General features: G+C 49.4%; 1 protein-coding gene across 2 annotated transcripts in view; it reads right to left on the reverse strand.

The window, feature by feature from the left end:
* RHEB (Ras homolog, mTORC1 binding) overlaps window positions 1–12535 on the reverse strand; it is a 59525-nt gene extending 46990 nt beyond the window's left edge. The window contains exon 1 of one of the 2 annotated variants that reach the window (XM_034759958.1): window positions 12125–12535. In XM_034759958.1, the coding sequence (XP_034615849.1) occupies window positions 12125–12176 (52 nt within the window). In that variant the 5' untranslated portion in view covers window positions 12177–12535. The remainder of the gene's footprint in view (window positions 1–12124) is intronic. The other variant, XM_034759957.1, reaches the window with a different exon arrangement.
* Window positions 12536–13564: the final 1029 nt, after the last annotated feature.

The raw sequence follows: 13564 nt of genomic DNA on the forward strand, positions 1-13564 counted from the left end.
TGCACATTTAAGAATGAGAGTTAAGAGTTCTGAGAATAGAAGGCAATGCTAAAACTTAACCTTCGCCTGTACTACAAAAATCTACTTGAATTATTTCCCTCCTCTCCCTCAGAAAGAATACCAAAGAGAAAACAGATAGGAAGAACCAAAAAACTCAATAGTTGTGTTCCACACTACTCCTCCCAAAACCTTGCAAATGCAAAAAATTAAGCCTGTGATGAGAACCCATTTGATAATTATTCCTGCTCAGTGCTCTAGAGAATGTTACACAGGGATAATGGCCAAATGTAAGATTGGACAGAACTTCCCTCTGGAATATTATGAGTGTAAGTAAGTATGGAGCACTATATAGTTAATCAAAGCAAACAAACAAACAAAAACCAGGGTGTTTAAAAAGGTGGTGGACCTCAGTGTTTTGGGGGAGGAAGCTGTCCAGTCCCAGCTGCGCTCTAGCTGTAGGAATTACTATATCTTCGGGCAGATATCAAGGGACATGACGGAAAGGGGCCATGACCTGGACGCACTGCAGTGCAGGGTTAAAGTGAAGGAGCTGCGGAATTCCTACCGCAAAGCGTGCAAGGCAAACCGTCGCTCCGGTGCCCCCGCAACCTGCCATTTCTACAAAGAGCTGGATGCAGTACTTGGGGGCGACCCCCACCTCCACTCCAAAGACCACCATGGACACTTCAGAGCCTGCTTAGATGCAGAATAAGACATTGATGTGCTCTCTCACGTCGCAGTAATCTGCCTCAGTGATCTCTTCAAAGGTCTCATGCAGAAGCTGGGCAATCCGCTTGCGCAGGTTCCTTGGCAGAGGTACTGTGCTCCTTGTCCCAGTAAGGCTACCATGACTGCGCCACTGTGCTGTGAGGGGCAGGAGGACCATTACCGCACACAGGCAAGCTGCATATGGGCCAGGGCGGAAGCCGCATTGTAGTAGAAGACACTCCCTTGCTTCCCAGGTCACCCTCAGCAGTGAGATATCTTCCAGGACAAACTCATCCTGTGGAAAATGTGCGGACAGCATTCAGTATAGGGGCCCCCCCGCAGCTGTTGGCTCTCCCCAAGGCACAGAACCCCAGAGGACAGTACAGACATGAAACAATCAATCCCCCTTGCCCCTGTGCTTACTCACTATTTTGGAGCTCCTGTGAGTTATATGCGCTCGCTTTGGGACTGGCAATTTCTGATATAGTGTACACGGTCCTTGTCTTTAAGTACGGCCGAATCATTGCTCTGTCTGGTGTGAACAATGCTGCCTCCGTTAAGTGTTGCATTTTGGCTTTGCAGATGCAACCTTGAGATCCCAGCTGTCCTTGTTATCAGACGAAAGACTCCAAAGAATCAGGAAGTGTCCGCGAAGAAGCAAAGAGGACATGCTGCATGAAGTCATGCAGCAGTCCCTTAACGAAAAATCAAAAAGTGCAGTAGTGGCAGGAGAGTGAAAGGAGGGTCCGCCAGCAGAATGCGGATCACTGGCACCAAAGCACAGAGCGGCTGCTAAGCATCATGGAGTGCCAAGCAGACTTGATACAGGTGCTCATAGCAATGATGGGGGTGGGGGGAGAGCACTTCCATGCCTGCCCTCCCCGCCCTTGGCAGCTCTTGTCCCAAAACTCTCTCTTTTCCTTGAGCCCCCATGTCACCGCCAACCCACTTTCCCCAACATCCAGGTTCTTATTGCCACCAGCTGCCTCCAACACCTGTAGCTTCACCACCCAACCCTGCAAACTACGACCCTTACCCACTGCACTCAACTCCCATCACCATGCATTTTAGCCAGCCTGAAGTGCAGCACTCATTGCACGGCACTCCAGACAGGAAGGCTGAGTACGATAACAGGACATATGCAAATCTGTGATTGTCCTGTTCCCCACCCCATCCCCTTCCCTCATCCCATACAGCACAGATGTATCATGCCCTTTTTGTTTCCCAGGCAGTTGTGTTTCTTTTCAATAAATGATTTTTTTGGCTTTAAAAACCATTATTTATTATTGCATTAAGTAAAAATACCGCAGCCCCGGAAAGCAACAGGCACTGCAAGTCAGTGCATCATACATAGCAAACACAGATTCCTACTAACATTGGAACCACTGCACTTCACTCCCATGCAGGGCACCAAACATTACTGGTGGCTTTCAGCCTCAAATTGCTCTCTCAAGGCATCCCTAATCCTTGCAGCCCTGGGCTGGGCCCCTCTAATAGCCCTGCTCTCCGGCTGTTCAAATTCAGCCTCCAAGTGTTGAGCCTCTGAGGTCCATGCTTGAGTGAATCTTTCACCCTCCTGTTATGGAGGGTACAGGGCAGATATAACCGTGGGGATGTTGTCATTGGCCAGGTCCAGCTTCCCATACAGACAGCGCCAGCGGCCCTTTAAACAGCCAAAAGCACACTCCACAGTCATTCTGCACTGACTCAGCCTGTTGAACCGCTCCTTGCTGCTGTCAAGACTCCCGGTGTAGGGTTTCATAAGCCATGGCATTAAAGGGTAAGCGGGGTCTCCAAGAATCACAGTGGGCATTTCGACTTCCCCTATGGTGATCGTCTGGTCTGGGAAGAAAGTCCTGGCTTGCAGCTTCCTGACTTGGCCTGTGTTCTGAAAGATGCATGTGTCATGCACCTTTCCGGACCAGCCTGTATTAATGTCAATGAAACAGCCATGGTGATCCACAAGCTCCTGGAGAACCATAGAGAAATATCCCTTCCGATTTATGTACTCTGAGGCTAGGTGGGCTGGTGCTAGAATTGGAATATGCGTCCCATCTATCACCCCTCCGCAGTTAGGGAAACCCATTTGTGCAAAGCCAGCCACAATGTCATGCACATTACCCAGAGTCACGGTTCTTCTGAGTAGGATGTCATTAATGGCCCTGCAAACTTGCATCAACACGATTCCAACAGTAGACTTTCCCACTCCAAACTGGTTAGTGACAGATCGGTAGCTGCTAGAGTTGCCACCTTCCAGATTTCAATAGCCACCTGCTTCTCCACCGGCAGGGCAGCTCTCAATCTTGTGTCCTTGTGCTGCAGGGTGGGGACGAGCTCAGCACACAGTCCCATGAAAGTGTTTTTTCTCATCCGAAAGTTCTGCAGCCACTGCTCGTCATCCCAGACTTGCATGACAATGTGATCCCACCATTCGGTGCTTGTTTTCCCGAGCCCAAAAGTAGCATTCCACTGTGGTGAGCATGTCTGTGGATACCACAAGCAATCTCGTGTCGTATGCATTATGCGAGTCAACATCATCGGCGGACTTCTCACTGTCAGTTTGTAGCTTAAGGAGTAACTACTGCAATTCGCGACGTGCTGGCGAGACCCATTAGCATATTCCTCAGCAGTTTGGGATCCATTCCCGCAGACCGAAAGGGAAGACAGAGCGCGCAGTACAAAAAACCTTGAAAGATGGTGCCAAATGTGGACAGAAGCACAGGGATTGCTGGGATGCGAAGCGACGCATCACGGGGCATTGGGACAGGACCCAGAATACCCCGCACCCCACCCCACCCCCTTCCCACAAGCCACAGGGCCAGAATGGGAAGAGGTGCTCTGTGGGATAGCTGCCCATAATGCACTGCTCCCAAAGCCGCTGCAAGTGCCACAAATGTGGCCACACCAGTGCACTTGCAGCTGACAGTGTGAACACACTGCAGCGCTTTCCTGGCTGTGGTCTCCGAGGGCTGGTTTAACTCACAGCACTCTCTACATCTGCATCTGTAGCCATGCCCCAAGTCTAACTGTAAGGCACAAGAGATATTATCCATGGCTGCTAGTTGAAACTGCTAATGGTGTAAGGAGGAACTAAGAGACAGCTGGCCCCGCTCCACCCCCTCCCTGGATCCTGAGGACTTTGGACACTGCTGGCAAGGAGATGCCATTGGAAGAATGCACACTAGAAGTAGAATATGTAGTGATAATCACTGAAAGAACCCATATTCTAATTATGGCTCAGCTAATTTGGTAATAGATCCCAGATGTGTTGTAAGAACTTTGAGATTCTACCCATAGTGCACTGCACATCAACACAAGCACTCCTGGTGAGTACATGTAGCACTGATGTAAGCAACCAAGCATGCACACGCACAAGCCATATATTAACTGTGGCAGCTTTATGCTGATATAACTTGCATGGACCAAAGTTTGTAGTACAGACATGGACTTAGTATGCTTTGACTTACTACCACTTCAAACAGCAGTACATCAAAGCACACTATGAAACTTAGAGCACTATAGCAATGTCCACCACACTGGACATTACTGCACAGCAAGCTAGTGCACTGTAGATTCACACCCTGGCGTGCCATACTAACTCACTATGTAGATAAGTCCTTGATGTTTTAATTATTCAACATATATTCCTACAGCTAGACAGTATTTAAAATAAATTCTTGCAGGTCACCGTTGAGAGCTACAGGAAGTTAAAGTAGACTAGTGTTTTACTTTAGTCTGATACTGATGCCAGATTCAATTATAAAGTGTTAAGTGGCTGCACTGTAGACGCCAAAGAATTGTTTGGCACTTCCATAAGACAGCACTGCACACCCTGACATCCAGCATTTAATTGCAGCAGAACCTACCCTTGTAAGTTATTTACTGTATTCTAAACAATAGACTTTCAACTTTTGTATAAATATAGCAATAGCAGGATCTGTGCCTTGTTCAAACACAGAGTCCCTTCCTTTCATACAAAAATGTTAACCCTTGGTTGAGTGAGCTAGCACTGAGTCAGAAAACTACAAGCATAAACATTTAAGGATCTGACAGAGAAAATAATATAAAGCAGGCAAGTCAAGAGTTAATCCTAGCAGTGTCCTTAAATAACCCTACTGTGGCTTGATATTACAGCTGAACATGCTGCCTCTAGTGTCCCAGCTACTGTTAAAAAGTTTACTGCACTAAGTTTGACGGCTAAAAGGTAAAACCAATCATAAAAAGAAGTTTTTAATTAAAAATGGTATTTAAGTCTTATTTCAGTCCTCTGCTGGGAGCAGCCATTTTGTTTATCTTGGTATTCTAGAGCATCCCCACTGTAAAGACTGTTTAATCCAGTTCTCAGTCAAAGACTTTTTAGTTTTAATAATGTTACTAATTAAGTATTAAATATTGCATAAATCCTGACCATTAGAATTTAAAGTTAGGTCCTAGGTGAGTCTAATGCAATGGCTTTGGTGTGTTACAGGCCCCACTAATACTGTAATAACATGCTTGGACATGACAGCAGGTTTTTGTTCTCCGTCAGATACAATAGTGACACTGGCTATTTAGTATGTAATAGAAGTATCTGTTCCCTCTGATTTAATACTGAATGGATACCGCATCACGATGTTATGAGTCCTGTACTGAGAGGTGCCATCATTCAAAAGGACTTAAAAGCAAACTCCTGACTCCATTTGTAATATTAGAAATACTGTAACTTTTTGCCAGAATAAGGGGGTGTTTGCTCCATCTTCCTGCACAAATGCTTAAATTCCCCAGTACAGTTTTTGTGATCTGCCCTACTATAAATGCTATAGAGATGTCACAGTCCACTCCAGAGATGGCTGCATTATTTCGTGCATTTTTTGTTTATACTTGACAAGCATGAAGGCTTTCAAATGACTATGTCAAGAAAAGTGAGCCAAGGTTCATAACACACTGATAGGGTTTCTAAACCACACAGAGACTAAAGCTTTGTCTACACTGGACTTTCGCTGGTAAAACTTTTGTCATTGGGGGGGGGGGGGGGGAGAGAGCACACCACCAAACGACAAAAATTTTACCGACGAAAAGCACTGGTGTGAACAGTGCTTTGTCGGCAGGAGAGCTCTCCTACTAACAAACCACTTGTTGGGGATAGAATTTTTTTTTGCAGCGGGAGGGGTCTCTCTGACAAAGAGTGGCTACACCTTTTAGTGCCACGGCTCTAGCAGCACATCTGTGTTGCTAAAAGGAGCGTACTGTAAAGATAGCCTGAGGTTATGGCTACATTACAGTTTAGGTTGATATAACTCATGTTGCTCAGAGGTGTGAATAAGCCACCGCCGGAGCATTGCAAGTTCCACTGACCTAAGCGCAGGCTGCAGGGACGTGCTGGCCGCCACTTCCCGCAGCTCCCATTGGCTGAGAACGGCTAACCTCGGCCACTGGGAACTGCGGGGGGGCTGTGACTGCGGATGGTCAATATAAACAAAACGTCTCGCGGCCCGCCAGCTGATTATTGTGATGGGCCGCGTGCTAAAGGTTGCAACCCCTGCTCTACACCCAGATAAGCATGCCACATCGTGCAAAACCTGAGAAAAGCCTGGGCTACGCTAGCAAGGGGGTTAGAACTAAGATACGCAACTTCAGCTACGCTATTCGCTGAAGTTGCGTATCTTAGTATAGCTGATACACGTATCTATTTGCGTAGCTGAAGTCGAAGTATCTTAGTTCGACGTACCTGGCAGTCCTCATGGTGGCAAGTCGACTGCCGTGGCTCCCCCGTCAACTCCACTTACTCCTCCTGCCAAGGTGGAGTATGGGTGTCGATTAGCAGATCGATTTATCGCATCCAGACGAGACGCGATAATCGATCCTCGATACATCAAACACTACCCACCAATCCAGCGGGTAGTATGTACCCAAAGTCATAAGAGACAATCCAGCTAAAAGACAGGCAGGTCACCAAAAGCCCAATTAGTTTTTTTTTGTTCTATGAGGGACTAACACAGAAAAGATTCTTTTTCAGATCACTTCTGAGGGGTGGTCTGCAGTATGAAATTGGGTCAGTATAACTATATCACTCAGATGTGAAAAATCCACCCGAACAACGCAGTTAAACCAACCTAACCCCCAGTGTAGACAGAGACTTCTCTCGTTAATCTACATCAGAGGTCTCAAACAAGCGACCCACGGGGCTCTTGCGTGTGGCCCGCCAACCTCCCTGCGCCACCCCCCGGCCCCTCTGCCTACCCGTGGGATTACCCCCTGTGGCGTTGCAAGTCCTATGTTGCTGTCTGACACAGCTGGCAGCACGCCCCTTCGGGCCGGGGGAGGAGGGGGAAGGAGGCGGAGAGCTCCTGCATTGCCTCCTTCCAGGCACCGCCTCCTGCAGCTCCCATTGGCCAGGAAAAGGGAACCGCGGCCAATGGGAGCTTCGTGGGCAGTACCTAGAGGAGCGGCAAGAGCAATGCATGCACAGAACCCTGAGCACCCCCTCTCCCAGGGGCTGAAGGGACATGGTTCCAGCTGCTTCCTGGAACAGAGCGGCGCGGCCAGGGCAGGCAGGGAGCCTGCCCTGGCCCCACTGCGCGCCGCTGCTACCCCGGAGCTGCTCTAGGTAAGCGGCACTGGGCTGGAGCTCGCACCCTGAACCCCTCCCACACCCCAACCCCCTGCCCTGAACCCCCTGCCACATCCCACACCCCTCCTGCATCCCAACCCCCTGCCCTGAGCCCCTGACACATCCCTCCTGTACCCCAACCCCCTGCCTTGAGACCCCGGCCACATCCCACACTCCTCCTGCACTCCCTGCCCTGAGCCACTTGCCGCACCCCTCACCCTCTTGCACCCCACCCACCAACTCCCTACCCTGAGCCCCCTGCACCTCAACTTCCTGCCCTGAGCCCCCACCGCACCCTGCACCCTTTCTGCACCCCCTGGGAGTAGCGTTGGGGTGGGGACTTTGGGGAAGGGGTTGGAATGGGGCAGGGAAGGAATGGGAAGAGGTGGGGCCTAATAGAAGGGGTGGAGTGGGGGCGGGGCCAGAAGCAGCGAGGGGGGGGTGTCAGTGATGCGGCCCTCGGTTCAATGCACTAGTCCTCATGTGGCCCTTGTGGTCATTTAAGTTTGAGACCCCTGATCTAGATACTGCCTCTTGGGGAGGTGGATTACCTACGCTGACAGGAGAATCTCTACTGCTGGCACAGGTAGAGTCTTCACTGAAGTGCTACAGCAGCTCAGCTGCAGTGTTTTAAGTGTAGACAAGCCCTAATTAAATCTGAACCTTCAGATAAGGGAAGTTCTCATTCCTTAAGCTTATGTCCTCAGCTACGTATTTAAGACATGCAGGAAAAAATGTCATTTCCAAAGGTCCATCATACCACAGCAGATACCCCCAACTCCAATGTCTCAATGTAATACTTTACGGAAGCCCAACCAGCCACCTCGTCAAGGCTATTCTAACAAATTTCCTCATTTAAGAAATGGACACTATTCTAGTGGGAAGACAAGTGTGTCTGCCTCAAACAGATAATCCACAATAAGATGATCCAATGGCAAACATCAGACCCATCTATGCTGCTTTTCAGCAAATTGCCTGCCATCCTCAAGAGACTCAGAAAGACTCAAACAACTCAAAACAGCCTCACATTCTTACTTCATTTCATCTCATGCAAACCTATTATTCTCACACTGAATTTTCAAGTATTTTATTTTCTGAACATTAACCATGAGGCTACACAAAACACGTAGATTGTTTTTAAAGTTCATAATTTTTTAAAAACTTCTATGCCATCATTGTTTAGGATGCAAATATTAGTTGACTTTACCAGAGTCTATGAATGTTTTGAATACTGAATAGCTGATTAACCCTAGCTACTAGAGTTTGGTAACAGAGTCAAGTTCCTCCCACAATGAAGAAACTGCTAGTTATTTTCTGGGAAAAATCATCACCTGGCTTCTAACCTAACTGCCTGCATCTTGTGGAGTCAAAACAACCACCTTGTCCACATTCAGAAGTTGGAATGGTTTAACTTAAATTGGAGTGCTGTCTTTTCAGTAAGCAGTCTCCTCAACTTTCCTCTTCTGACAGCAATAGTGTGGTCGAGTATCTTTCCAAACATCTAAAGGAGACTGGGGTATGGATGAGTGCAACGTGGCTGAAGCTCAATCCAGACAAAACAGAGATGGTAGTTTGGAGGAAAGCAAGTGGAGTGTACGGGAGAGACTATGTCTGACCTTCCGGATGAGGGTGTTTGTCCATTAGTTACTCATGTTTGCAGCATGGGTGTCTGTTTAGATTCTCAATTATTGATGGATTATCAATTTTTGGCAATAGGAAAGATGGACTTCTCAATTGTACTTAGCAACATCTCGTGGATATGGACCTCTTTCACAACTGATGCTTTGTCATCTCAAGATTAGGCTCCTGAAATACACTTTTTGGGAGTACATCTTAAAATCTACTCAGAAAATTAAGACTAGATGGAATGTGGAAGGCTGCTTTGTAACTAGTGTGCCAAACATTACATCATGCTTAATTATCTGAATTGGTGGCTTATGATTTTCCAGGTGTTGGCTTTAACCTATAAAGCTGCAAACAGCCTAGGCCCTGCCTACTCAAGTGACTCTCTCTCCATGCCATATCGCCAGAGTCAAGATTGGTGTGGGTATTAATGAGATGAAGCATTCTTGATTTGAAAGAGAACTGTTGGCAGAACATTCTCTAAAAGGGTCCTTCAGTTTTGGAATTAGCCCCCGTCTTGTTCAGAAATTGCTCTGCAGAACATGCTGCAAAGTTCAAATTTTAGGGAGCTTTCAAAAGTGAGCGCTTGAGAGAGGGTTTTAGGCAGAGTATTTTTTCTTTCACTCAAGCCTTGATCAATTATTGCTTTATCTGGTGGAGGTTGTCAATGTTTCTCTACTGAGTAGAGCTTTTGAAGCCATTGTCAGTCTCCTAGATACTAACAATAAGCTATGAATCTTATCACTTCAATGTCCTTCATGAATAAACAGTTTTACAGAATGAAAGCAAAGTTCCAATGAACTCTTTAGTATTTCTTGCTGTAGTTTGAATTATTTACTAAAACAAGTGCATGAAAAATATTTGAGACTATATTCAGGAATTCTAGCCTAAAGGATCCCCTCATAACTTATAGTGGTCAGAGATTGTTTGCAGTGTTGTTGTACCCATGTGGGTTCCAGGATATTAGAAGAACAAGGTGGGTGAGGTAGTATCTATTTTTGGACCAAGAAAGACAAGCTTTCAAGCTCACCAGACCCGAAGAAGAGCTCTGTGTAGCTCAAAAGCTTGTCTTTCTTGGTCCAATAAAAGATATTACCTCACCCACCATAGAATATCAGAGTTGGAAGGGACCTCAGGAGGTCATCTAGTACAATCCCCTGCTCATGTCTCTTTAGTGGCCAGAAAGAAAGAATTGAGTTGAAACTTAATCCATTTCTAGAATCAAATCACTCAAATGGTAGAAGTACAGGGAGGGACCCATATTCTATAGGGAAGTAACTGATGTTACTCACTTTTAAGCAGTTACATAACTTTATGTTAAACAGTCTTACCACCTACTTTTTAGCATGCATCCTTTTTATTACTGTACATGTGACTGTAGAAACACCCATTCTTATATAGCGTATAGCAATTTGTTACTCTTCTATCCAACAAAATTCAATGTTTGGGGGCTTTTCTGCTGAATTGGGGCCTAATTGAGTAGATTCAGCCAATTAACAATATTTAACATTTATATTGCAGTTGTTACTGAAAGCCCTCTGTTGTGTGCAGACAAAGTAGAGATTTTATTCTCCTTCATGTTTCACAGCTATTTAAATATAGGCCCCTACTGAAGATCACTTTTTCAATTTTTACTAATCACAGGTGACACAGGGAGTGGCTTAGCTATGTTAATTTTTAAAACGTTTCTTTTGTTGCAAGATCAGAAATTGTGTTCCATTAAAGCCAGGAGAACCCTAAGATCTACCTGAAGAAAAGGGTAATCATAGAGTATGGGCAGACAAAGAAAAACTGATTATAACTGTTAGTTTCAGACTGCAGCTAGATGGTTCTGGGGAATTCTTCTGCTTGGGTTAATTTGCATGGGCCAACAGTAGTAGTGCTGCACATGTTCAGTGAAGCGATAAGGACAGTGCAGTGCTGAGTCTGTGCAACACTACTACTATATACACCTGGAGCATCTTAATAAATTTGGGATGAGAAAAACATCTAGAGACCAGCCATCAAAAAGAAGGGATGTCCCTCAAGACTGAGGCTTGAGCAGAGTCACAAGTGGGAAGAAAAGAGACACAGGGCAAACTGGACATTTAAACACAACAGTATATTTCACCCAGACAGGTGCAAATCAATTCCAGAGGAAGAATCTAGCAGCAGGAGAGGGCTTATGTCCTTTGTGCAGGGGCCTGTGGGGGAATTAACAGTGAAAAGAATCACCCCATAGCTTCCCTGAACCAATGGAACTGATGCACCCCAAGTAATGTACCTAGTTGGTATCTCAGCAATCACATCTCAAGGGCTCATAATTACTAAAAAGGTTCTGGGCAAACAATCACTCCATCAAACACACAACAGCCTGTAGGAAAACATGAGAATTCATGTAAACCCGGATAAAGTGACTGTTTTATATTAGACATTTTAACTTGGTAGCAAGAATGATAGCTTTACAGTGAGCCATACACAGTGGGCATCACGCCTTTCAGTAAGATAGCCGGCACCTGGCCATTAGGATTAAGAATACTTCGCACAAGAAGCGTTTCTGGCCAGGTGCCCTTTTCAGAAAGCCGCATGAGAGGGCTAGGTGAGGTCTCCCGGTAATGGCTCGTTGATCGGCACACTGCCCCTCTCCTAGCCCGACGGCCCTGAGGCCAGCCTGATCCCGAGGCAGGCGGCGCTCTCACCTCCAGGGCCGAGCACGGTGCCAGCCATCAGACCGGCGAGGAAGGCGGCTCCTTGCCGTCACTCGGAGCGGTTTCTGGCGGCACCACGCACGTTTAGGGCGCCCCAAGCTCTGGGGGAGTGACGCTCCCGGACTCCCCGCTGCCCCGGGCCCCTGGCAGCTCCCGGCCGGGCTACACCTGTCGCTGGGGCCTCTCAGCGCAGGGTGCGGAACCAGCCCGCAGGACGCTCAGGGGGAAGGGAACCCCCTCCTCGGGTTCGCCCAGGCTCGCAGCCCAGAGCCGCTGCCGAGCTCCCGCCGCACTCCCCGCCTCGGGGGAGACCCACCCGCGGCAACCAGCCCGGCCACTCACCAGGAGCCGCCCCAGCCTCCACACGGCAAGTTTCCTAGGGCCGCAGCCCGGTCCCGGGCTCTCCAGAGCGGCTGCCCGAGCGCCTGCCGCCGCCCCAGTCTCTCTCCCCCAGCCCGGCCCGACAGCTTCGACTCCCCCACCGCCCCCGCTGCGGGAACCACAGCCCCGCGCTCACCCACGCTCCGGTAGCCCAGGATCGCGATCTTGCGGGACTTGGACGGCGGCATCTTCTCCCCGCCCGGCCCCGACCCACATCAAGGGCGGCGGCTCCGGCTGAGGCGGCGGCGGCGAGGCGGGCCGGCGGGACTGGACGGGAGACCCCGAGGGCGAGAGAAAGAGGAGACGGCGACGAGCGACATGCAGGGACCGGCGGCCGCACCGACCGGACAGGGCTCCCGACGCGCAGCAGTAGCAGCGCTGTCCTCACGTGACCTCTACATCACCAGCCGCACGTCGCTGAACGTCGTTACGTCACGAACCGAGTCTGCGATTGCGGAGTTAAAAACCGGCCGGAAACGCGAGGGCGCGGAAAACTCGCTGCGTCATGCTCGGCCTTCACACCTCCCCTTAGCTACGGGGCCAGTACGCCCTCTGATTGGGCCTGACCCGTAATGTAGGTTATACTATCCGGCACGAGATTGGCAGCGGGCTGTGGACGCTGACTAGCCAGCGCTAACGATTGGCTGTATTTGAAGGGTGAGGCGGGACTAAATGGTGGAGCAGCTAAATCGTGATTGGTGGCGAGCGTAGAGATGCGCATGCGTGAGCGATGGGGTTGGTTGGTTTAGACTCAATCGGCCTTGCGCCCTGACTCTGGGGCGTGGGTGGGGATGCTTGGGGGAGCGAGCGCGCGCGCGCTCGGGCGTGGTGGCGGTTGGGCCGGGCCCTGTTTTGAATATGCCGCTTTTCCTAGCGCTGCGAAACCCGCCTGCGCACGCGCTGTGCCCGGGAAGTGCCTGTGCCTTGGGGGCGGGGCGTTGTGGGGCCGCTCTGCTTGTTCGAGTAACCCCCGCGCCCAGCCGAACCGAACCGAACCGCGCCTTCGCCCGCGCCGCGCCGCTGGGGCAGAGGCCGCTCCAGGCATGGGGCAGCCCCGTGGAGGGGCTGCAGATTGGCCCGGGTGCACCTCCCTGGTGACGGAAAAGTGGCCGGGGCAAACGTGAGGGAGGGGGCGTTGCCAGCATCCGAAGAAGTGAGGTTTTTACTCACGAAAGCTGATGCCCAAATAAATCTGTTAGTCTTTAAGGTGCCACCAGACTCCTTGTTGTTTTCATGGCACTGCAGGCGCTCGTTTGGCCCAGTAGCCCCTCTGCCCGAGCGAGAGGCAGCAGGGCGGGGGCACACAGCAGCGGGGCCGGGGGTGGCGGAAGAAGTGACCGCAGGATGAGTTCACCTCGCCAGAGCACTGCGCTAAGCTAGCGAGCCAAAGAGAGTGACTTGCGCGTGGGCAGCAATCCTAGCAAAAGGGGTGTGCAGGGCGGGTATTACAACCTGCAGTCCGGCTCAGGCCCAATCAGCTGTTGTACTTGCTCCCTACTGTAGCTATAGCTAGAGGCTGGTCTACACTGGTGGGGATCGATCCAAGATATGCAACTTCAGCTACGTGAATAGCGTA

This window comes from Trachemys scripta, chromosome 2, assembly GCF_013100865.1.
Source record: "Trachemys scripta elegans isolate TJP31775 chromosome 2, CAS_Tse_1.0, whole genome shotgun sequence".
Lineage (NCBI taxonomy): Eukaryota > Metazoa > Chordata > Testudines > Emydidae > Trachemys > Trachemys scripta.